The following is a 25,644-nucleotide window of genomic DNA, read 5'->3' as shown; positions in this document are numbered from 1 at the left end:
GGGAGTGCATCAAAAAAGTTGAAAAGCTCTTCAAAAGTGCATCTACAAGTTTGATAAACTCAGTAGGAACTCACTGAATTTAATAGGGTCCTTGTGAAAACATCAAAAGTATATATGTGCTTTTCATACTTTTCAGATGGACTGAACAAGACTATTTATTCATGATTAAAGTGTCCATCTCCACCCATCTCTCTTCTTTTGAAATGCATTGAATACAGAGATGTGTAATGTGCAATCTTCCATTAATAATTTCATGGATAGCAAACATTCCCTAGAGCCAAGCACAATATTCTGGTATAGAATGTGTGTCATTTTAGACAGGGATATCAAAGGGCTTACAGTTTTAAATTCATGATGCATGTAGGCATCACTGGGCACTGTATACATGCACTATTGAACACAATGTGCCTGTAGGCACACTTCATGTGTGCAAAGATGGACACCATTGTGTAAATTGGCAATGTTCGTTACCAGTATGTGGGCACAATGAGGATAAGGGAACTACAAGACATAAGGATTGTATAGGCAATGCTGGTGGGCCCAATATGGGTGTGGGTAAAACTTGCATGCACAGCAACAGAAATGTTTCAGGGTGCAATAATAAAAAAAAAAATAATTTGCGCCGCACTGTGCAAATACTGACTGGGGCAACCTACCTAAAAAATAATATAATACCGACATAAACATTATACAGAAGCCAAAAGTGACAACTTGTACAACAATTAGCCTTAATGTACCTTTATGTTCTCGGGAAGATTGAGCAGCTGCCTCTTCTCCTTTAATCGTTTCCATACGGTTTCAACAGTCTCCTCCACGGACGACATTGTTGAGCTGGTGGCTCCATGTTGTTCCACCACAATGGAGGCCACTGGCCTGTCTTCATACATTTTATTAGGAGCAGCTCTTGGCACATTTTGGTCTTCAGACAATTTCAGCTTTAGCTCTACGATAAATAAGGTTGATTAGAAATTGTTTGTGCAGTGTTGAGCAGGTAAGTATTGTGACTATGGGACCTCTGTGAGAAAATCAACCCCATTTATAAGTATACTTTATATTTATAGATATATTTACATTAAATTATTTTTATTAGAAGAAGTTACAGTACAAAATTATAACAAAGACATTTGCATACTTTATATTTTCATTGTTAAAATATTATTACATAAGTATATTTATATGGTATGTATTATATGGGTAAATATTATTCAGTGATAACAACATTTATTTTTCTGCAGATTTGTATTTATAAATAGTAGAAGGTAGGGGGGAAATGAATGCAGCTTCCTTATAATAGTATACCATTATACATTACTTTTATATAGTTAAGGTGATTGGATAAAAAGACACCTAATCTAGAGGTGTTGATTCAGAGACAGGCAAATAGAATCCATAGAGTTGCATTTGCCTATTCAATCTCTCGAAAGAATTGTACACTGTTCATAAATGATATCACATCTAAGCATTTCATGCACACACTACATCGCCTTGGCTTGTTACCACAGAAGAAATGTAGTATTGGGACCCTGAGATTAGTAGATATGGTCGGTGGCTGCAGAACTTTGTGTCAACAAGAAGATTTAAAAATAGGCAACAATTATATTAGCAATATCTGGAAAAAAAACTTTTAGTTTGGCCTGAAATTGATTATGTGAATTTTTGTCTGATCATGACATTCACCTTCAACCTCTTAACATAAAACAACGTCAACAAACGGCACATCTGTTGGTGTCATGCCACAGACGGATTGTTTATAATCAGGGAGGGTCCTAATCATGTGTAATTTCTTCCAACTCCGCCTGTCAGACGCAGCAAGTGGGTCAGGAAATGTTCTGTTCAGTTCCTGGCTTTACAGTCTGTACAGACAGCATTCATACTGCTTCTACAATGAGACAGAACTGGAGTACTATCACATTGTCACAAGAAATCCCAGTGACAGCAACAAGCGACATGACTTGGGACTATCTCTAGGTCAGCAGGCCCAGGTCTATGCTATGGACAGCTGGATCAGCTAATTAAATGCAAGGCATTACTATTAGATGCATGCTGACATGGATTTAATAGTAACCAATGTTGCAGTTAACAGTAGGTCCAGTGTGCATTGGATCTATTCGTTCTAAAAATAGGGGATACCTAGCAGACTCTCTGTTGACTCCTAAAAGATCTCTTGTATATATATATATATATTTCTATTTGTACACCTTCCTAAGACTCATATCAAAAGTTTACATGTTTGGTTTGCCTATAAATGAGGAGAAATGGGTGAATACATTTTAGTGTAATTTTCTGATTTTGAATATGAACATGTACCAGACATAAAATGATGGAAAAGCATATATTTCTAGTAATTTTTGCCTAGCTAAAGAACTGAAAGAAAAAAAAACACACACAAAGATCTACATGTCCACATTTATTTTGTATATTGCATTAAGCAAACGTCTGTGGCCATTCCATCCAACTTGGACTGTTAACTTGTTCACTGAAGTTGGAGGACAGTGTTAGCGTTATATTTAGAATATCATTGAAAATTTCATAAACAGGACAATACCTTTCAGTTGTTTGCGAGCCTTTGCCAAGTCATTCATCCATTTCAGGCATTCAAGATTAGAGGTCTTATCACTGTGAGATGGCTATAAAAAAGTACAGAGAAAACCAATCATAAATAAAACAAGAATAAATGATAAATCAAGCCTATGGTGGAAGCATTTTAAAGACTTTACATAAAAAATATAAAATCCTAGATCATGTTCTATCTGTATACTTAATAAGAAAAACAAACACGTTCAAATAAAAAAAAAAATCCAGCAGACAGAGCGATAGACACCAAGAATTGTTTACAAAGCGGCTGGTTTTGAAATTTTTCAGCAACGTTATTTTGGATAGAGGCCATTTGAAAATAAATAGACAGACACCGGAACGAATTACAACCTTCATTGTAGATGGCAACAGAAACACTCTATAATAAGTCATGCAATGCCAGAGAATATTATGTCATTGTGTATTCCGATGACTGCTTATAACAGCAGTGGTTAGCTAGTTTCATTATATTAAAAAGGAAAATAAAGATATAAGGATTCTACCCACACGATAATTTCTCTCTTGCTCAAATCTATCTTCAAATTTCCTGATCTTCCTCTTGAGGCTCTGTATTTGTTTGGTAAGTTGTATGACAGTTAGGGGTTCTTTCGGATCTTCACAGTTTCCTCTTGATGAGCTCCTTGGCCTTTCAAAGACAAAAGAAGAGTCAGTGCTGTATGGATGAGTTACATTAGTGAGAACAAGAAATCCAATCTCTTTCTAAACATCTAAAAGGGAAAGTATAATATTGACCATGAAACACAGGTTTGAGTGGAGTCACACAGGCACTGTCACGTTTACAGCGCGTTGTCCAATAATTTAAATAATTAATTTCTAGGAATAAAATGAAGAGGATGTCGCACAAGTTCTCCAACTGCGAAAACGTTTTTTGAATATGCCTACAGCAGCGTTTTGGTGCCTAAATCACTTGGGTCACTCATTTCAAGTTATAATTATAAACCTGAGATTTAAAAGCTCTGCACTTTTCTAGCTGCAATGAAAATGCTATAAAAATAAGGCACAACCATGTATTAAGAGGCTTTCAAAAAAAATATATTAGGCTTCATTATAAAATGTCAAAAGAACATAGGCCTTCTAAGATTATTCATTCATTAAGAACTCTGTAAATACAACGGATTCTCTCTTTTGTAACTATATGGCTCATAGATGATATAACTCCTTAGTCAGGTCAGGGTTAGAATAGAATTACAAGCAAATCTGGGTTTGTCACAAATACTTGATGTGCACACAATCCTCTTCTGCAACACACTCCTTCCTTGCCTTGTTTATATGGTCTGTTACCATAGAAAGAAACGGTGTTACCAAACAGTCAGTCTGCTAGGTTACCGGTCCATCCGCTGCCGATTGTTACAGAGCCAAACTTTCCATGGCTGACTACAAGTGCTGCATAACCTGCTTTGCTGCAGGAAGCACTGTACTCCCAGCAGTAGATTCAGCAGGAGCATTCACTGTATATATGAGATTGCAGAGGTGATGTGTATATTGCATTATTGTGCAAAGCTATAGGTGGCAGCAGAAGAGAACGGAACCAGCCACTCTTAGGTCAGGAACTATTTGTTCTCTGTCTGTGCATATTATATTTATCTACATGTTTAAGGCTAAACTAAACTAGTTTTATGACCCCATGAAAAGTGACTTACATCATGAACTGCTGAGCGCTGGGAGGGGATGGTGCAGACTCCGGATCCAAGTTAAATCTTTGACTTTGACTAAAGATAGAACAACGTGGGGAGAGCAAGGGATTATCTCCATCAGTAATGTGGAACAGTAGCCGGCTGGTTCCAAAGCTGCGGGTATCATCCGCCCCGAGCTCTGTATCATTCTGAGACTCTCGATGCAGTGGTGTAGGATCTAAAATTACAGTTACAGGTTTGTATGTAAGAAAAGTGCATATTCTTAATGCTGAACAGTAATTTAAAAGCCTTAGTATAAATCATAACAGACAGCAGAAAACACAACCCATTACAAATAACATTTGTTTCCATGAGCTCAAATCTTAAAATAAAATCATCTTTAAGGCATATATTCAGAAATGATCCAGATTTCAACATAGCTGGTGTCAGTAAAATAACAGACAATAGCGCTGTCCAACTAGATATAAAAGGATAGATGAAATAATAAAGTATTTTCTGGCTCCCACCACCTACTAAAAACCCCACTGCCTGTAATAGGTGACCAGCTTCTATCATCATCATCATCATCAATTTATATAGCGCCACTAATTCCGCAGCGCTGTACAGAGAACTCATTCACATCAGTTCCTGCCCCATTGGAGCTTACAGTCTAAATTCCCTAACATACACACACACACAGACAGAGAGGGAGACAGAGAGGGAGACAGAGAGGGAGACAGAGAGGGAGACAGAGAGGGAGACAGAGAGGGAGACAGAGAGGGAGACAGAGAGGGAGAGACTAGGGTCAATTTTGATTGCAGCCAATTAACCTACCAGTATGTTTTTGAAGTGTGGGAGGAAACCGGAGCACCCGGAGGAAACCCACGCAAACACAGGGAGAACATACAAACAATAATTCAGCAAGTGATGGACGGTGTTAAGTATAAAGTCTTGAGACATAAATAAAGGAATTCCAGGTGACAGGTACATTGTATTTTTAACTGATTATTGTGCTAGAATGCGTCCATTGAAATACACTATAGAGCAGTCATTTAGAATTCCTTTATGTAATTACAAAGGCTTTAAATTCATTCTTAATCATTAGGGCTTGTGTTCTCGAGAAATAATGTTAATGAAGAAGACTTCACCAATAGAAAGGTAAAATGCAAAATTATATTAACCTTTGGTCTGGGTTACCTCCTATGTGGCTGATGCACCTGAAAGCTTCACTGGTCCATCAATGAAACCCTCTCATATTACTGCTTGCTCAGTTCAAACAATGCTGAGGAGAGAGGGTCACAGAGCTGGAGTACCTGAACCTTTGGGGCACCCACTGGGTGAGTACAGCACCAAATCAAAGGTATTGTATTTCCAAACTACATCCAAAACTACATTTTTTATATCCTTTAGCGCATTGTGTGCACAGAGGGATGTAGAAGAGAGGGTGGGAGGCACAGAGGGATGAAGAAGAGGATGGGGGAGGCACAGAGTGATGAAGAAGAGGATGGGGAGGCACAAAGTGATGAAGAAGAGTATGGGGGAGGCACAGAGTGATGAAGAAGAGGGGAAAGGAAGGCACAGAATGATGAAGGGAGGGAGCAGAAAGGCACAGAGTGATGAAGAGGTGGGGAGCAGAAAGGCACAGAGTGATGGAGGGGGGGAAGCAGCATGGCACAGTGTGATGAAGGGGGCCAGGTGAAGGGGGGAAAAGCAGCATGGAGGGTGCAGTGTGATCATAAGGGGGTACAGCGTGGTGATGATGAAGGGGCACAGTAATGTGTGTGTGATGGCACAGGAGGCTTGTGGCAATGTAATGTGTGTGGTGGCACATGAGGCTTGTGGCAATGTAGTGTGTGTGAGGGCACAGGGGGATTGTGGCAATGCAATGTGTGTGTGGTTGGAGGTGGCTAACTAACGGGTGCTATTTTGTTTGTGGGGTGATGTTGGGGCAATTTAATTTTATAGTGGGGACTATTAATTGAATGTGGGGCTGAGCTTGAGGAGCATGAGGTCTATTTATTAAATGTGAATATGAATTATTTAATGATCGGGACGGTTGCGGGAAATAGGTATATTTATTATACGTAAATGCTATTAATTTATTGCTGGGGCTGTTTGGAGGGAGGGAAATAGGTTTATTTATTAAATTGGAATACTATTACTTTAATGTTGGGGCTGGAGGAAGGCCTAAGTATTAATCGTGGGCCCTATTGATTTAATGCCAGGCCTGGTTGGATTTTTCTAAATGTACCCATTTTGTTTTCTAAATAGAGCCCCCAACATTCCAGGATCCAGACAAGCTGCAACTAAAAAACAAACAAAAAAAACAAAAAAACAGCAGCCACAGGTGGTGATAGTGACAAGAACAGGTAGGACAGCCTATCAAATGTTCTGATTCTAGTGGGACAATGCCGATTTTTGGTGACTATTCTGCCCAATCTAAGGGGCAGGTCAAGACTGTGTACTCTTTATATACACACTGAATTCTTTATATACTACACTATGGTGCTAGCTGTCCTTTGTGGGCTGGCACACCCCCTCTGGAGGGCCCCTAGCATTGCCTCTTTGGTAGTGTATTTCTTTTCACTTCTCAACATAGAGAATAGAGACAACAACATAGTGCAAACCTATTCATATAACATCTTTACCAACTCCAACGCATAATAACATATAGTACATAACATACCAACACAGAGCAAAGGCAGATTTGGGGTACAATTGACTCAAGTCCTCACAAGACACTTTGTCCATACAGACATTTTTGTACCTGCATACATAGTGCATTGCTTTTCTTCTTGTGCTCATGTTACTGTTCTTGATTTTAATACTTGGGCAATACTGGACCACACATCTTAAACTGCAAAATGTGTCCACACAAATCCTTCCAAAACTCCTGGATGTTTTAGAAACAATCTGGACTTTTTCCATTTGGGACATTCATATACTTGTACCTTGTCCTGTTTAGTCATACAGGTTGTGTTTTATTTTTATTACATGTTTTCACATTATTATTATTATATTTATAGATCACCACACCACTGTAAAGTGGTCTCTGTACATGCTCCTGCATCTTTATTTGGTGGACAAATAAATGTAGCAATTCATCTTGATCCAGCGTGGCATATTAAAGGAACAGGCTAAGGAAGGCATCAACTGGTATCAATAGAAACCTGTCAATAGTCATGCCAGCAGTCATTTTTAGGCACCATGGTTACCTGGCGACTGATATTTCTCCAGCCCATTGTTAAAAGATGCCTTTTCATTTTGGATTAGCAAGCATTTTAGGTTAACGGCTCTTATAAACACACAAAAAGGTTCTTTCGAACCGGTGGGCTCTGGAGTGATTATACATTAAATTAGAGGTGGAATGTTTTGTGAAATTAGGAATCAGGTCTCCTGAATATTCAGTATTTTTTTGTAATGTTAAAAACAACTCTCATTACATGCTCCCATTCCCGATTACAGGACTGTTTTCGGGATGCACCCACTTTGTGGTAATTCCTCTTTCGCACAATAAGACTTTCCTCTACTCTTCAAACCTTCAAGTGTTCTCTGAAAAGCCACCTCTTCAGGCAAGCTTATAATACTCCTCAACCTCCCTAGGTTAGCATATTACCACCCTCTACACAGTTCACACAAGACTACAACTCTGTTACCCCCTGACCAACATTGCTGTGTGACTGGATCATATAGCCCTTTAGGCACTCTATAACTATGCATTCTGGCTGGACCGATATGCAATGTGTAGGACCTTATGTATCAGACTCCCATTGTCCTATAGACTTGTCAGCTTACAAGCAGGGCCCTTTTACCTCTCTATCTGTCTGTATTATCCAGTATTGTTTTATTACTTTGTTTCCAATTGTAAAGTGCTATGGAACTTGCTGGTGCTATATAAATACATTTTCATGATGATGGTGATGATGATAATGAAACAATGTAGTTTTTCTATGCAGCGATCAACACGTGATGTACATGCTGTGGAGAAGATTTCTAATGCTATATAAAAGGATATCACCACCTATCTGAAAGAAAATTTAATAAAGTAACCATCGCCCCCAATATAGGGTTCTGCTTGCAGCTTATGCCAAAATGGGCTCCCTTTTGTGGGGGCTTAATTTCTTCTGCTCCTACACGAAGGATTGAGTCCCAGAGAGTGACCAACATTTGAGCTAAGGGGGAGTCAAGGAGCAGTTCAGGTTTTATACAGTGATTCAGCAATTCGGGAGAGGTATCAGTGTCAAGAATTTTCCACTTTTTATTGGTTAGAGAGAGCTGGGAACTTCAAACTCAGCAGCACATAGCAAACAGCCTAGTTCTGGCTCAATTAGGGAAGAGGTGCCTGATATTATACTCTGTTTTAACTGCAATCACTGCAACCTGAATGCCTGTTAAATAGGGTTTACTAAACCCATTAGTAATCACACTGATGTACAGTACATACTAACACTTTTTGACAGGCCAGGAAGAGGACAGGCAGCATTCCTTGTTCGTCAAGCTTGTGGAAAGTGTCAGTGTGCACTGTACTGACAGCACAATCACTAAAGGGTTTACTAAACCATATTTTAACAGCTATTCAATCTAAGATCACAGCTATGGGGTAAAGCTATGGATGTACAAGACAGAGACTCCCTAAATTCTTCAGTCAAAATATATGAATTCCATAACCAAATATAGCTACTTAACTCATTTTATTTAAAAAAAGCAATTCAGAATATGCAAAATAAATCATTAACTTCCTGCAGCGTGTTTCATTACGGTCAGTAAATAAATACTTCTGACACACAGAACATCTTAATTCCATTTTCCAACATTCCAGAAAAAATATTCTCTTAGAAAAATTACTCTACATATTGCCAGTATGGAAAACTCAAGTCATTGTCTAGTATTAAAAAAAGACTATGTACATATCCAAAACATTTTCTAACAGAATAACCTTTTCCTTGAGAATCTGGTCCTAAACACCCTTACATAGCCAGATTGAGAGAAATATATCCTTACAACGATGAGCTAAAAAAAATAATAATAATAATAATAATAATAATAATAATAATTTAATCAATTTAAGCAGGACATCTTGGGATGATCTGTAAACAATAAAAAACAAGATCAGTGAAGCAAGTGTCACTTTGCCACACTTGAATGTTGCCTCAAAAGGCATTGGGCTCATAAGAGCTGGATTCAGTTATCAGCAGCAGCTATTTATATAGCACCACTAATTCCACAGCGCTGTACAGAGAACTCACTCACATCAGTCCCTGCCCCATTTGTGCTTACAGCCTAAATTCCCTAATATACACACACACACAGACCAAGAGAGACTAAGGTCGATTTAATCGCAGCAATTAACCTATTACTACGTTTTTGGAGTGTGGGAGGAAACTGGAGCACCTGGAGGAAACCCACGCAAACACGGGGAGAACATACAAACTCCACACAGATAAGGCCATGGTTGGGAATCGAACTGATGACCCCAGTGCTGTGAGGCAGAAGTGCTAACCACTAAGCCACTGACAACACATTTTAGTGAAGGGGAAATGCTTCTGTTATATTACAGTAAAAAGCTCAATATATTCTGAACTGATCTATTGAAGAACATTTTTCCTAGCAGAATATTTTACAAAAAAATTATGAATATTGACAAAACAGTTGTGTCAAATCTAGGGGAGTAAAAAAAATGATATTACACCACACAAATGACTTAGAAAACATTTCTCAATCGGCTTATTTTTTCCATTTTGGATGGTTCCCTCTGAGGGTAGTAGTTCAGTGGTAAATATTCCATATGGACGATTAGTCCATATGGGAAAACGTGATCATGACCAGTTCTATATTAGGGGAAGGGGAGTGGGCCTAGATGGAAGGTTCATTGTGCCATATCTGTCAGGCGAACCTCCAATCAGTGGTTAACACTCAAAATGCTGCCATCCTGGGCATGGAAAAAGAGGAGTCTGGTAATGAAGATGACTATAACCTTAGCGGCAAATGCCATATACACAAGTAGCTATCCAAATGCAAGGATTATATTATCTTCCACAAACATGTCACAGTCTTTGAACTTGAAATGCATCTCAGCCTTCACAGTTCTGGTGCTCATAACAGACACATTATGAATGATAGCTTGAATCTTGCTTTCATCTGTTTCTGGATGAAATCATGACTAGCACCAAGGAAAGCCGGGGAACTGCTGGTCCGCAGCCACCTGCCACTCCTGGCTCCAGAAAGATGACAACAAAGTGCTGTTTCTTCTACAGCAGGAAGATCAGCAGATTTGCAAGAAGTTTTCAATTTCTGCGCCTGCCAACACTCTGCTATTTCCACTTAGATTTTTGCGCACTGGCGTCCGTACATGTGCTCTAGATACTAAGTAAGAAGTACCAACAGAGTGGCAAACTGGCATCCAGAGAACATACATGAACATCAAAGCACAAAAAGTACAAATAGAAGATAATTTAATAATCATATTTAGCTGATAGAATTTGGCCTGAAGTGTTTTGATTCCTACCCCAACCATGACGCACATCAGAATAAACAGACTGTCATTGTCCCAGCTCTCAGTGCAGAATAGCATTTAGTGGAGGTGAGAAGCAAAACTTGCAACTCGAAGACTGTATTGCTGGCATTTCTGCAAAATGCCTGTTTTCATCACCAAACTTGATTCATGTGAAATGTTGCTGCAACTTCATTCATCTCTGTACACAAACACATTTTTCAACTTTTATCATACTAAATATTGTAACCATCCATACCAACTCTTCTCTTCTATCCTAAAATGTTTATGAACATTTTTGAGTGTCTTTGGGCCTGAGTCATTAAGGAGAGCAATGCAAAAAAAAGGAGTAACTTTGCACCTTGGCAAAACCATGTTGCATTGAAGGGGGAGGTAAATTTAAAATGTGGGGAGAGATTTATAGTTGGGGTAAGGCATGTGCTAGATCAACTTTAAATTTCAGCGTAAAAATAAAGCTATCAAGCATTTGTGTGCTAATGAAAAAGCAGTCAGTATTTTCCTTACATGCAAAATAATAAACTAACTTACACCCCTTGAATTGTAACATGGTTTGTCCAGGAGAAAATGTACTCCATTTTTTTGCCTTCCTCTCCGTAATGACTCAGGACCTGTGTGTATTCACAATTGCCTAAAAATTGTATGCATTATACTATTTTATTAGTCTTATACTTTGCCTAGAACTCAAAGTGCATCAATTTGGAAACACAGATTTCATGTTTATCAATAAATCATGGTCACAGCTGGCTTAACAGTACATTTCTGTACTTAAATCCACCTCAACATTAATTTTGTATCCATTTCAACCATACCCCAAAGAGAGAAAGGAAAACGATCATTCAGTTGGATTTTCACTAAAACCAAAGTGAATGGTGCACTTCAACATATTTATTTTAAATCACAGTGTGGAGTAAGAGAGAGCCGAGCTTTGAATGCTACACAGGGAAATACTGAAAAACCTATAGCTGGACCGGCTGGATTCTACTAGGATACACAGAGCCGTTCCGGATTGCCTTTCCCAAACAAACTTTTTAACCACTAAAATGGACAAAGCAACTTTTCTCAATAGTGAGAACAAGCAACTCATTTGAATTGAAAACATTTTTTTTATGAAACGATCCGATACCACTTTAAATTAGTAATATATGTATTACATATCAGCTGTGCAGCCCATCTTTGCTGCCATATCATCAGCTTGACCTCGTTAATTAATATTGCATAATAATTCAAGTTTTTCTTATCTGTATGCCCTTATATACAGTATATGTCAATGGGTGTTTGACCATCTGCATGTGATGCATTGTTCTATACTGCACATATCGGATGTTTTATTGATTACTATTCTGCCATGGACACTACATCTGGATGCACACACCTTAGTAACTATTACCAGCCAACAGAACCCTGTATAATAGTATCTCGGCCTATCTTCACCATCCACTGAGCTGGTCATAACCCACACAACAAAACAAATTGGGTGTTACAGCAGCAAAGCATGTGTTAAAAACATATATGAAAAAAGTACTGCCTGGAAGCTTTATTACAGATACTGTCGATTATAAATTATTTTTTAGGCATATATTGCCCAATTGTGTGAGTAGACTTAAGGCTCTGTACCCACAGTGCTTTATATCCTCATCATCATTTATTTATATAGCGCCACTAATTCCGCAGCACTGTACAGAGAACTCACTCACATCAGTCCCTGCCCCATTGGGACTTACAATCTAAATTCCTTAACACACACACACACACACACACACACAGACATGCATCCCTGCTTTTAGTGGTTGGCTGCAGCAGGTACATTATTTGTTCATTGATCCCTTAAGAAAAGTACATATGGTTTTCATATGAAAAGGCAGAATGATCATGATTGCAATAACATGTACTTAGTAGAGGCTATGGCCCATTCTGTGTTCACTGTGAACACTACTGGCACTTATCCATATGGCTCAACAATGCCTATTCCAAGTGATCTGTCAGTTGTATTCAACATTTGCTCAGAGTGAACACATTACTGGCGATTCAAGCTTTTCTTATTTTTATCCAGTCTGTATGCATATTAAGGTGTCAATGGGTGGTTTAGAAATCTGCCTGTGCTGTATAAGTCTTTTGGTCTATTGATTATTGCTTTGGCATGCACTCAAGCTGCACTCACACAGTACGGCTGGACGTACGCACCTTGAATCATTTGATCAAATTAAATCATATAACATATCTGCAAAGCAATATTACATGCACATACTATTAAATGGAATATTTGATCCCAAAACTTAAATATTCAGATAAGAACCATGAAAGTAAAATACATTTTTCAATTTTAACTTTACTTTTCATGTAGCTCTGTTACAAAGGAAAGTGTTAACCTCAAACACCATTACAGATATCTCAATCTAAGGGATCTGATACAGGTCAAAAAGCAGAGCAGATTACAGCAATGTGAGCTACTGTGACAACACTGACACTGTCCCTAAGTATGAATCTACCAATCCACAGAGTGTAGTTCAGTAGTCTGCTACGCTGTCAGTCACAGTCTGCTTGTGTAGTTAGAGAAGTTCCTCCCCCTCCAACATGGCAACCTGCTGTACAGGTGGGAAGGTTTAGTACAGGCCTGTCCAACCTGCGGCCCTCCAGATGTTGTGAAACTACAAAGTCCCAGCATGCCCTTCCAGCTATCAACAGGTTGTCTACTGGCAAAGCATGCTGGGGTCTGTAGTTTCACAACACCTGGAGGGCCGCAGGTTGGACAGGCCTGGTTTAGTATAAAAACAACAGTTATTTCATAGTGGCCTAGTGTTTAGCACTTCTGCCTCACAGCGCTGGGGTCATGAGTTTGATTTCCGACCATGGCCTCTCTGTGTGGAGTTTGTATGTTCTCCCTGTGTTTGTGTGGGTTTCCTCCCACACTACAAAAACATACTGGTAGGTTAATTGGCTGCTATCAAAATTGACCCTAGTCTCTCAATCTCTGTGTCTGTGTGTGAGTGTGTGTCTATATTAAGGAATTTAGACTGTAAGCTCCAATGGGGCAGGGACTGATGTGAGTGAGTTCTCTGTACAGCGCTGCGTAATTAGTGGCACTATATAAATAAATGATGATGATGATATATTTCTTCAGCTCACTAATACACCATCTTTAAGCATCTTCCAAATCACAGCCCTGAAATAATACAGAGCAGGAATGGTTATAAAAAATTACTGGAAGCTCACAAGCGGTCTTCATGATTTTGTAGCGGAATAAAAGAGGAAGTATTACAAATTGTATTATTTATGTTACAACTAACACACCATGGTTGGATTGCAACAATAACTATTGTATATATAGATTGTCTAGCATATATTGTCACTATGAAGGAGAGTGGCTGCAGGCTTATACCCCATGAAAGTCAATGTCATATTAAAGGATACAAACATCCTTCACTCGATCAAGGGAGGTTCCCAGACTATAATGTAATTTCTACTCATGTACAAATGCAAGTTCACAATGAAGCTAGTTACACCACAATCAACAATGGGACTTACAAAAATGAAGCATGGTTTAGGACAAATATAGCATTTATCATCCTAGTGGCCGAATTATTAAGCAATAACTTATGAAAAATCCCTTCTCTTGCAGTTTAAATTACTCTTATCCTGGGCTTCCCAAGAACATAAACAGCCCACTAGTAGCTACTACTGGCTTTAGCATGTTGATCGCCCATTGGGATGATGACAATGGTCATGGCATGTGATCATCATCTGACTGGGCTACATAGGCACTTACAGTGACACATGTCACCTCATTGTCAGGATTTGTTTTAGACATAACTAAGGTTAAACTGACAAGTATTTTAGGGAAAATAAATAATGAAGGTAGTGATCGTAAAGTGGAAATACGCTGAACTTAGATGCAATGTTTTACCAGTTTTACCATGTGTCTTTTCATATATAGATATAAAAATGTGTTGCTCCAAATGTATAATCACAAAATTGCTGTCTTCTACATTTTGCATTAATTTGTTCAGGCCTGTAATAAATGATCTCTGTTATCAGCAAAAAAAGCAGCTGGCTCCAGCGTCCTTCACTGGTTTTACGGACAGGAACCCTGCTGTACACATAGAATAAAGGAAATCTTCCTTTCCTATCCCAACTTTATCTCAAATATCAGCTCCTTAGGAGCTCTGTTACACCTTTGATTACAAGAAGATCCCTACAAATTACAAATAAGACAATATTTAACCCTTACTATGCCAAGTTGCCACTTCAGGGGTCCTAATTCCACATTCCAATTCCCCCTCCCCCCCGGCGTTTTCAGTTCTGGGCTGGCAGTCTCTGGCAGGAAAAACAAGCAGGGCACACTGTTATTTTGCAACTTCCCGCCCCCAGTTAAGGTTAAAACCCTGTGCAATCCAGAATGGGTGTGGTTTCCACTATAGCAGAGGGGCCCCCAAACACATTGTCTCCCTTATGAATTGGGCATCTGCCCTGCTCTCTAGCCTGGAGTTGGCTTTCACATTGTGGCCCCATATTCGCTGACCCCACTTTAATGGCGGTTGATTGTAAAACCTGGGATTAGGGCTACGCTACCCGTTTTCATTCATTTATGCATGGAGCTTCACCGTTTAATTGAAATAGGGTTTCTACATGTAACACACAGGAAACCCAAATGAAACAAATTGGCTATTACTCCTCCCCTTAGATTGTACGCTCCTCGGAGCAGGGCCATCTCATCTCCTGTTTCCACCACTTCTAACTCTGCTCTCCAGCTACTTAGCCCTCCTCCTCGAGGGTCCTCCACCCCACGTCCACTCTCGCTCCCTCCTCCCCTCTGGGGGTCTCCCTGTCTTCCGCGCCCTCCTTCTTGGGCCCCGTCGTTTGCGGATCCTCCCTCCCCCTTCCCCGCCCTCTCTAGCTGTGCATTGAGCTTATTGAGTTACTGTGCTTACTGTTTACTGTACTGTGCTGTCTCCCATTGTATTGTAATTTGTTTGTCCCTGTACGGCGCTACGGACACCTTGTGGCGCCTAATAAATAAAAATGAATAATAATAATAATAATAATAATAATATTGAAATAAATGTGAAAAGTTCCGTATTTCTTGCGTTCATGACACATTTGCAAACACATGCGATCGTGTCCAATGCATACCATATGCATGTGAACCGCATACCGTAGATGCATGTGAAAACACAATTATTTGTGTACATATGCAGCTCCATTTTCTGACACAAATGCAATGGGGGTAACGGCACTTATATGCTTGCCTTCAGCAATGTTACTATACTTCTATCTAGTACAACAACAAACGCATTCTTACATGGCTCCTGATTTTATCGAAGCCCTAAACTCATACTTGTATGTACTAGTAAATGTATGCTATGAAGCAATGTCTACCATACATCCCATGCATCCATCTAGTGAAACATAACAGTGGGTTTATAAATCCACATCTAGGTCCCGCCCACTTAGAATATAGATAGCTCTATTAAAGTGTGCGTCCTTCTTACTATATTATATATTAATCTGTAATAAAGGGAGCATAGAATGAAAGATCTTATTATTTTATAAAAGCCCCATTATACTATTTCATCAGATGAAGAACTGTATAACTTCTCAAAATACTGAATTCTCAAATGTTTGAAAAACGAGTAAATAGCACTAAAATAACAGGTGACATATATAATATTACTGCCCTTTTGTCACAGAATGAGTATATATATATATATATATATATATATATATATATATATATATATCATAGTACAGGGGAATAACTCTGATTATATCATACACAAAGTACAATCTCTCATGGACAATAAGAGATTATATATATATATCTACTATATAAAAGCCTAGTGGCGTGTGTCTGTGTGTGAAAAAACAAAACAAGCTGCTGCGCCACCTGCTGGGCGAAGTTATACACTGGCCTACTAAATTCTTAGTGTGTGTGGGGAAAAAACTCAGAAAGGGCTGAAATTTGCTGCAGCGCCACCCGCTGGGCGGAGTTATACACTGGCCTACTAAATTCTTAGTGTGTGTGGGGAAAAAACTCAGAAAGGGCTGAAATTTGGTATACTAAGATGTTTTTAATTTGTTAATTGTTAAAAGTGTTTATAAAGATTTTAAAAAAATATATATATATTTCTTGAAGGAGAAGTGACCGTTGGGAGTGGTTGGTGGTTGCCGGGGGTGACAGTGGGGAGTGGTTGATGGTTGCCGGGGGTGACAGAGCGAGAGGAGTGTGATACTCAGGACCGCTGAGAGAGATCCCTGTGTCTGGATAGACGTGGCGATAAAGATGAAGGATGAGGTGATGGAGAAAAATGATGAGGTGGTGACATGTGGACAAAACCACATTAAAAAAGGGCGCTTGCGTCGGGAAGTAACGCTCTTCCCCTGAGGAGGCCTGGGCTAGCCCCAAATGCATGACAAGAACCTTTTTAACACCTTAAGTAGCTTGATTTGACTAGAATGCATGAGTATCATGCACGGGTTAACTTGTGTGTGTGTGTGTATATATATATATATATATATATATATATATATATATATATATATATATATTTATTTATTTATTCTCATTAGGTGCTAGTACACAGTGCTGCCAGCTATCACTGATAAGGTACCAGTCCCCATTTTAAAAAAAAAAACCCAAAGGTCAATTTTGCCATATCTGTTGTAACTGAAAAAGTAGGTCCCTAAAATAAGTGATAAATATGCCTGTTAGTCAGAAAATATGATCCTAAAGCAGGGATTACTAACCCTTTTTTGGCCGTGAACCCAGATAACATCTGTGAATATGGTTTTGGCTCTTAAACTTATATTACCGTTTTCTTCTAACTACATTATTTTAAGTATAACGAATAAGAAACAAGTACAACATAACATTAAAATATGACCTGCAGGTTTATTAGTTGGCTACACAATTGGTTTTAAAATGAGAATAAGGTCTACCTGCCTTAAAAGGCATGGACGTCCATATTTTATATCCTTATTCTTGTAGTGGTCATAGCAAATTACGTAAAAGCACTGCATTTCTAAATCTTAATTATATGAATTTAAACAAAACAAGAAATTACTTAGTCAGGGTTTACAATTTTAAACTGCATGACATAGAATTTTTGCTGAGCTACAAAACAATAAAACATTTTTATTTATTTTTCACCATAACTAGTTCATGAAATCCCCAAGTAAGCATTCAGCACCTTCCACTTATTACACTCGTTCCATCAAATGGCATTTTTCTGGAAAAGAACCACTGCAACCATTAGCTAGGTACCTAAGCAATTTACGGTATTTAGTTGCCAAACCATATTTGTGCTTACCAAACAAAACCTAGGAACCCAATCAATAGATACCTACTAACACTAGTTCAATAGACCATAACAATTCACACACATGTAAAAAGATACAAACTGCATATAACACAATACAGCAATATCAATACAATGCAATTTTGGAACAATAATTTAGATACCCTTGCCCCCAACCTCTAATTTTAGTCTGCATACTGTGGCAAGGACAAAGGTCCTTCTAAATTTGGATTTGATTTATAATTTGTTGGTTTTGTTCCATGGGGCTTGAAATTAAAAGAAACAAAAATTGTAAATACATATTAGACAGTAGTACCCTCTCAGCATCTGTAAACAGTTAATGCTGCAATCAAATCTAATGGTGCTGTAAAGCAACATGATGTTAATTGCAATTTGTGTGTCTTAATAAATGATGATCTAATCACTCTACTAGTGACAGACATTATTACAGCCGATTTCCAGGGCATAGACTCTCCCAGGGGATGCAAACCATGGAGCCCAAAAAAAAAAAAGAAAAAAAAAGTGGAGTGCAGCTGATATTTTGCTTACAAGGGAACTGGGACACTTCAGTATTCATAGAACATATGTCAATTGTAATCAGACTGAAAGATCTGCAGACCAGATAAAATAAGCAGTACAATGCCACAGTAAAACTATAACTGGTTATTATATTCTTAAATAATCAGTGGTCCTTACCTGCATGGCTGATCGCCTCACTTGGCACAGTTTGGACTAATGAACAGGTCGCCTCTTTGCAGCCATAAGACTGTACCACCTCCTCCTGAGTTGGCAAAAAAGCAGAACACAAATCAGTTTCCAGGGCCTGTAGCTTCAAGAAAGAATTCTGCAAACAGAAGCAGAACATCAGGCTGGCTGCAAATGGTCACTGAGATATGATGGCAATCCTGGGATGCACCGACAGCAGCAGCCACTTTCCTTCCTATAACAGGACTGCTCCAGACACCAGCTCTTTAATGGGGAACCACCATCAAACTGAACCTACGCAAATGCGACACGTGTGCTCTGCGGCTCCTACAATCCTCATGCATATGGATTATTTATGACACCAGGGGACGGTGATTCCGTCAAACTGACCTCATTTTCTCACGGATCGATGGATCTGGTGCAGGGGGAGGGGAGATCAATGCTCAGCATAGGCTCCCAGCCATTCATTCATGTGTATGACGTCACGGTGTCCTGACTAGAGACCACACCCCCTCCCCATTGATGAAAAAGAGACAGTCATACCTTTACACACCGAGCAGCTGTGGGTGCGATGGGGTTAATGCGTGGGCGCAGTGTGGAGCTCTGCAGACGCTGCTGCCACAATACAATGTGCTCCCTATCACGTTACCAGTACATCGCATGAATAAATCAGCAGCAGCTGCTAAATGAGCAGATCCTCCTATTCCTCCCTGCAGATCATTGCCTGTGGCTAGCACACTGCATGATTATTACTGGTAATAAAAGGATCACGCATATGGAGAGAGGCTGAGACGTGCTGTGCAGCATGCACACCTTATCTGTGATGCAAAATAAAACGACATGCACCAGCAGCTCTTATCTGGTCACTGAGTCACCCTAATCCCCGGATCACCCACTAACCCTCTGCAGAGTCCCTGCACATCACACTCACCCATCCCTCTATACTGCAGTGCATTGCTCACCGCCACATCCATCTTATGCAAATATCTCCCCATGGATATAGTAACCACTCTCTTATCTAAACAAAGCATTGGATTGTACTGCGCATCTCATGCCAGATAATAAAAGCCGTCCATTGTTGGAACTGGAGGGAAAAGCAGTATATAAAAACATCTGATACACAACACGATTTTACAGCTGTATGTAAGCTTAAAGACATGTCAGTAAAATAAGTCAAATTATTGTCCTTAAGTTTTAAAAAATAAACGAATAGTAAATATAAAATCACCTAGAGTATTTAGTGCATTAATTAACTTGTGTAATTAGTGAACCAGTGGCTAAGCCTTACATATGGTTGTGAACATTCTCTCTATGGAGCACCTTGGTTCCTACATTGCTAGTTCTTTCCTTTTACATAAAGGTGCCAATGTAGTGGGTTGAACAAGCAGTTCAAGTTACTTGAACTATTTAAAAACAGAGAGGGGAAATTGTCCATTAGATACTCTAAAAGGTGCTTTTGTTGTCAATTAAGCTATTTTAGACCTAACTGGCTACAAACCGCAGCATGTAGATGTAGACAAAAAGACCACCACCGGTAATCTGCATCTGATGTTGGTTGAGATGGATTGTACTGTAAATGCAACCCATGACCACAGACAGTGCTAATGGCACCATGTTGGACCTTTAATATTTGGACATATCATATGTATTGCCAGATATGACAGATCAGCTGTATGGGCACCTTAAGGGTAAGCGGACATGTATTTTAGCTCTTGGAACCCAGCACTCCTACGTGGAATCAACACCAGAAAGAACTCCGTAGTTACACAACATTCTAAATTCAGCCAAATTATATTTATAAACACTGATACTACTCTAATTGGTATTGAAACTATCCAATCACTACGGCAGGTAGGTATCTTTCTATAAATGGCATTTAGTGAATAAAATATTTATAATATATATATATATATATATATATATATATATATATATATATTATAAATGGCTAGTGGCGTGTGTTAGTCTGTCTGTGTGTGGAAAAAATAAAACCAAGCTGCAGCGCCACCTGCTGGGCGGAGTTGTACACTGACCTACTAAATTCTTAGTGTGTGTGTGGAAAAAAAATTCAGAAAGGGCTGACATTTGGTATACTAAGATGTTTTTAATTTGTTAATTTAATTTGTTAATTGTTAAAAGTGTTTTTAAAGATTTTAAAAAAAAAAATATATATTTCTTGAAGGAGAAGTGACAGTTGGGAGTGCTTGGTGGTTGCCGGGGGTGACAGTGGGGAGTGGTTGGTGGTTGAGGCCTGGGCTATGGCCCAAATGCATGACAAGAACCTTTTTAACACCTTAAGTAGCTTGATTTGACTAGAATGCATGAGTATCATGCACGGGTTAACTTGTTTGTATGTATATATATATATATATATATATATATATATATATATATATATATATATATATATATTTATACACACACACACACATATACAAACTCAATATATCTTGTGAGGGGCTTTAGCTTTTTACCATAATTTAGTATTTGTCAAGCACTCTGTCTAGCTGTGAATGTTCTTATGACATTTTCCTCCAAGCAGGACTATTTGTGGTAGTGTCTCTTCAAACCACGTCTAGCAGGAGATATCTTATAGCATTAATAATAACTTAAGACAAAAAATGCTCCCATAAACTTTACTTCCATCTAGTGTTTATGAAATAAACTGCGTTTCCTAGGTTGCATGATGACTGTTTGCTCATTTAAGCTTTGCACAGTATTACAAATGTCAGAACTGTGACATGTACAATAATGACTGTCAGCAGCCCTGCATGAACAGATAACCTCTGTGAAAAGATAATGTAATACAGCCTGTGTATATTGTGGTAGGTGTACATTGTGTTCAAACCATAAATTGAATCAATTACCTGATTTAATAAACAACTAGTATGATCTGCGTGTAAACTGCTCCACCTAAAACAGTCAAATGCATGCTCTTTGTTATGTGCAGCATGCATATAGAGACAGCTCTACTGCCACACAAAACTGCATTTAGGGCCATTCATAAGCAGACGCTGGCAATGGGTGCCATTTATTTTGGGGCAACAAGATGTGCCATTCTTATTTGTAATTCTTCTTTTAAATAATAAAAAAAAGTCACTTAAACACATCTGCATATTAAACAGATATCTGAGCAGACAACCCGTAACCAGGCATATTACATTCTTCTGGGCAGCTATGAATATTCAAGAGTATTAACTGTACATTCCATGCACTGGCAGGATCATGTTCATGAGAGCCATGACATCATCAACCTTCAAGCTTTCAATATATTGGCCACGAAGGATCACATGAGCTCTGTGATACAAGAACGTTTCCATTTTTTTCCTGGTGTTTTGAAAAATTTGTCCCCGACAAGGAAATGTCTGTGAAATCTGTGAATACCAGTAATTCGAACTTAATTTATGACTTTAACTTGAAATAGTATTCAAATAGCTGATACCTGCGGGGTGATGAGTGGGTGGGCCCACCGATAAGGTGGTGAGGTAGAGTTGCATGCACGGTAGCAGAGTGGTTAGCACTTCTGCCTCACAATAATGTAATATAATGTAATCCAGGCCGTGCTTCCGGTCATTGCCGCTTTAAAACCATCATTTTCACTCTGGCCATTATAAGTAACGTAATTTGTTCCTAGAAAGATTTGTGAAAGTTGCATTTTAGATCTGCCGGTCATTTAGCATGGGGGAAATAGTGGCTGTCTGTTAGATGACAAGTCTACACTTTCTGCTTGTCGCTTGTATAGTCTTCGCTATTGTAATGTTGCTGTAAAGTGTGTCAGGATTTGGAGGGCAGAGAAAATGGCCACCACAGCTATACTGTATATATTCCGAATAAAAAAATGTCCAGAAGTTTCGGGTAGGTCTCCCGGTCCCCAGGAAGAACAGGTCTTTCTCCAGGCTCCCACCTACTTCCTACAAAAGTCATGTCATATCGGCCCTTCCCCCACGGCATTTTGAATGCGGGGGAGGGGGGTGACAGGAGTGGATGGGGATTTGATTTATTTATGGTTTAAATCCATCACTGCCTAGTAGCATCACAGAACAGAAAATTATATTGATTTACAGTACATAAAAAAATCTGCAAGACAATAGATACTTTCATTTGTTTTCATTTGCTGCTTTTATATACTTTAATAAACTATTTAAAACAGTTCATAAAATAGCAAATGTGAAATATTTTCTCTTCCCAATCAGCGATTGGAAAGAAGAACAATCAATTAATCTTGCCTTTATATACTTAGGTTTTGTATTATTTTCTGAGCATGTTGGTAGTCATGTGTGTGTAAAAAGAATCCATCAAAAAACTTGATGTTTGTGTGCATGTCCGCTATGTCCACAGGACAGCATTGCAGAGTAATACGTCTCCTCTATATGTCTGTTCGTACAAGAGTTTTGCAGCAGACTAAGATATAGGCAGCTATAACAACCAACTAGCACTAACCATAGTTTGGAACAATAAGCCCCGCCCATAATAGTTGCAGCCATAACAGTGGTATATTAGGTTGCATTATTTTTTAATTATCTTGTTGTTAACCACACAGTCTCAACGACAGTCCTCCATGGGACAGCCATCAGGCCAGAGGAGAGCAGCCACTTTCAGATTTGTGGCTTTAATTGTGGGCTCATGTGCTTGGTCTGTGAAATGTGCATATTCATTCTACTTTTGTTTTGTAGAAATTTGTAACAAAGTTATATTTAGCTTATACCATACGCGTCTACTCTCCCGAACTCCCAGGAGAGCAGGCCCCCGTCCTGCGTCCACCCCAATTCCTAGTGAAGTAGGTAGGACGCAATCGCAGCGCGGTGTCACAGGGGGTGTGGCCAAATGATGCGAAATGCTGCATCATCCACCCCCCCCCCCTCCCAGTTGCAAATGTCACCTGACAGAAAAATTAGACATTGAAAAGGAAGAAGAGAAATGCTGGATCTACAAAGGTGCACAGAATAGTCCTTCATGAATTATACATGTGTTACACATAGAGAACCAAAATAATAAAATAAATAAATAAAAATATTGGTCTGTTAAAAGCAGCGAAATTTGTTGTGACAAGTGAAGTAAAAAGTGATATTTAAAATTGCTATGTGTGACTCCCACTCTTTATATAAATGTGGTGACATGTATGGTTTATATACTTTATTACAGTGATTAGCATTGCTGTATTAAAGCTCTGGGGCCATTGCTTCTATTCTGACCAGGACTCATGTGAATATTTCAATATTCTTTGCCAACTGCAGAATAATATGGTGACAATATACAAATAAGCAATAATAGTTTACTATGATGGTGCTTGAGACAGTGATAAAACAATACGAACAAATATCCTTTCAGTTGTAATTGTGTGGGGATTTCATATATTCACCTTCTGTTTCAAGAGCTTACTGTCGTCTCTCCACTCAGTTCTCTGTATAGTGCTGTCCATATCTGCGCTCCAGACACTAACAATGCCACTGTGTTTGTAAGATGACACACCCTCATTGTTGCTATTTATCTACTTTTTGTGACCATATGTAAATTGTTTCTTTTCTCAGTGGCCATCATTGTTACTGGTATGACCACTTCCTCTCAGCAGCCATCTTGGATTTCTGCCAGTACCTATATAAACCTGCTTCCTCTCACAGATCCTTGTTTTATTATAGTATTCTGCTACTGTGTGTTCCGTTTGCATCAAAACTTTAAACATTGTCGAATTGTGGACTACATCCCTACAAAAACAAAATAAGGAAATGTCTGAGGGCCTGACTCATTAAGGAAAGCAAGGCAAAAAAAAAGTAAATGTTCTCCTGGACAAACCATGTTACAGTGCAAGGGGTGCAAATTAGTTTATTATTTTGCACATAAATTACATACTGGCTATTTAACCAGCACACAAATACTTGATAGTTTTATTTTTACACTGAAATTTAAAGTTGATTTAGAACATTCCATATCCCAACTATAAATCTGTCCACACATTTTAAATTTGCTGCCCCCTCCAACGCAACATGGTTTTGCCCAGGTACAAAGTAACTCCTTTTTTATGCTTTAGCTCTCCTTAATGAATCAGGCCCTGAATGAGTAACAAAATGGCACTCACTCAGTTTCTTCATTGTCACTGTCTTGTCCCCCACACTGAGCGCCAGCCACTGACATGGAAGGTGTGCAGGTGGCAGCTTCTTACCTGTGAAGCTGCAGGCTGATGCTCCTCCATGTTTGTAATGGGCTGAGGGTGTGGCGCTTGGCTATGATGTCACGGCCCAGTACCACACTCCTAAGAATAAAAGGTGCCGTCCTGCCCCACTCCACACTAGGTAAGAAGAGCCACAACCTACACACCGGCCCTGACAGCTACAAAATAAAGTGTTGGATTAAATAATTTACTAATATACAGGGGTACTATATAAAATATATTTTGCTTGGTTTCTGGTACTTCAAATAGACCCAAATTGTCTAATTAATTAAATACATTGCCTTTATTTTACATTGATTAGATATATTTTCTAGTAGAGTGTACTGAACATTACAGATCATATGCAGTACTTTGGTTTCTACCTTCCTCTGTCATGGAATGAAAAAAATGACATGTGGATGGGGCTGGATATATGCAGAGGACTGCACAGAATCCCTCTCCCACAAGTATTCAGCTGTAGGTAATATAAGATACACTCTGCTAAACAGTATCTAACCAACAGTAAAAGGATAGATAAGGGACTTGTATTCACAAAATAAACCATTTGTGTCTATTATGTATAATTAAGTAAAATAAAAAGTCACCATTTATCCTATAAAGACAAACTGCATTATACTGAATGCTAGGAAACTAAGATACTTTTAGGGTCCAGTAAAGAGTTTATTTATAATGTTTTACTACAGATTAAGAGCAAATGGAGAGTGGGTGGGGAGTCTTTTGGTCCTCATTAAAAAATGAATATATTTCCAGTGTTACCCTGTC

At 38.8% G+C, this 25,644-nt stretch overlaps 1 protein-coding gene across 7 annotated transcripts in view; it reads right to left on the bottom strand.

The window, feature by feature from the left end:
* FAM13C (family with sequence similarity 13 member C) overlaps positions 1–25,644 on the bottom strand; it is a 118,461-nt gene that overhangs the window by 21,398 nt on the left and 71,419 nt on the right. For all 7 annotated transcript variants that reach the window (XM_075216354.1, XM_075216355.1, XM_075216358.1 and 4 more), the window contains exons 6-10: positions 18,708–18,792; positions 4,236–4,446; positions 3,082–3,220; positions 2,546–2,627; positions 738–943 (exon numbers count right to left, since the gene is read on the bottom strand). In XM_075216354.1, coding sequence (XP_075072455.1) covers positions 738–943; positions 2,546–2,627; positions 3,082–3,220; positions 4,236–4,446; positions 18,708–18,792 — 723 coding nt within the window. The remainder of the gene's footprint in view (positions 1–737; positions 944–2,545; positions 2,628–3,081; positions 3,221–4,235; positions 4,447–18,707; positions 18,793–25,644) is intronic.

The sequence above is a fragment of the Mixophyes fleayi genome, chromosome 6, assembly GCF_038048845.1.
Source record: "Mixophyes fleayi isolate aMixFle1 chromosome 6, aMixFle1.hap1, whole genome shotgun sequence".
Classification (NCBI taxonomy): domain Eukaryota; kingdom Metazoa; phylum Chordata; class Amphibia; order Anura; family Limnodynastidae; genus Mixophyes; species Mixophyes fleayi.
The sequence above is the reverse complement of the archived record's forward strand: the minus strand, read 5'-3'. Positions and strand labels throughout refer to the sequence as shown.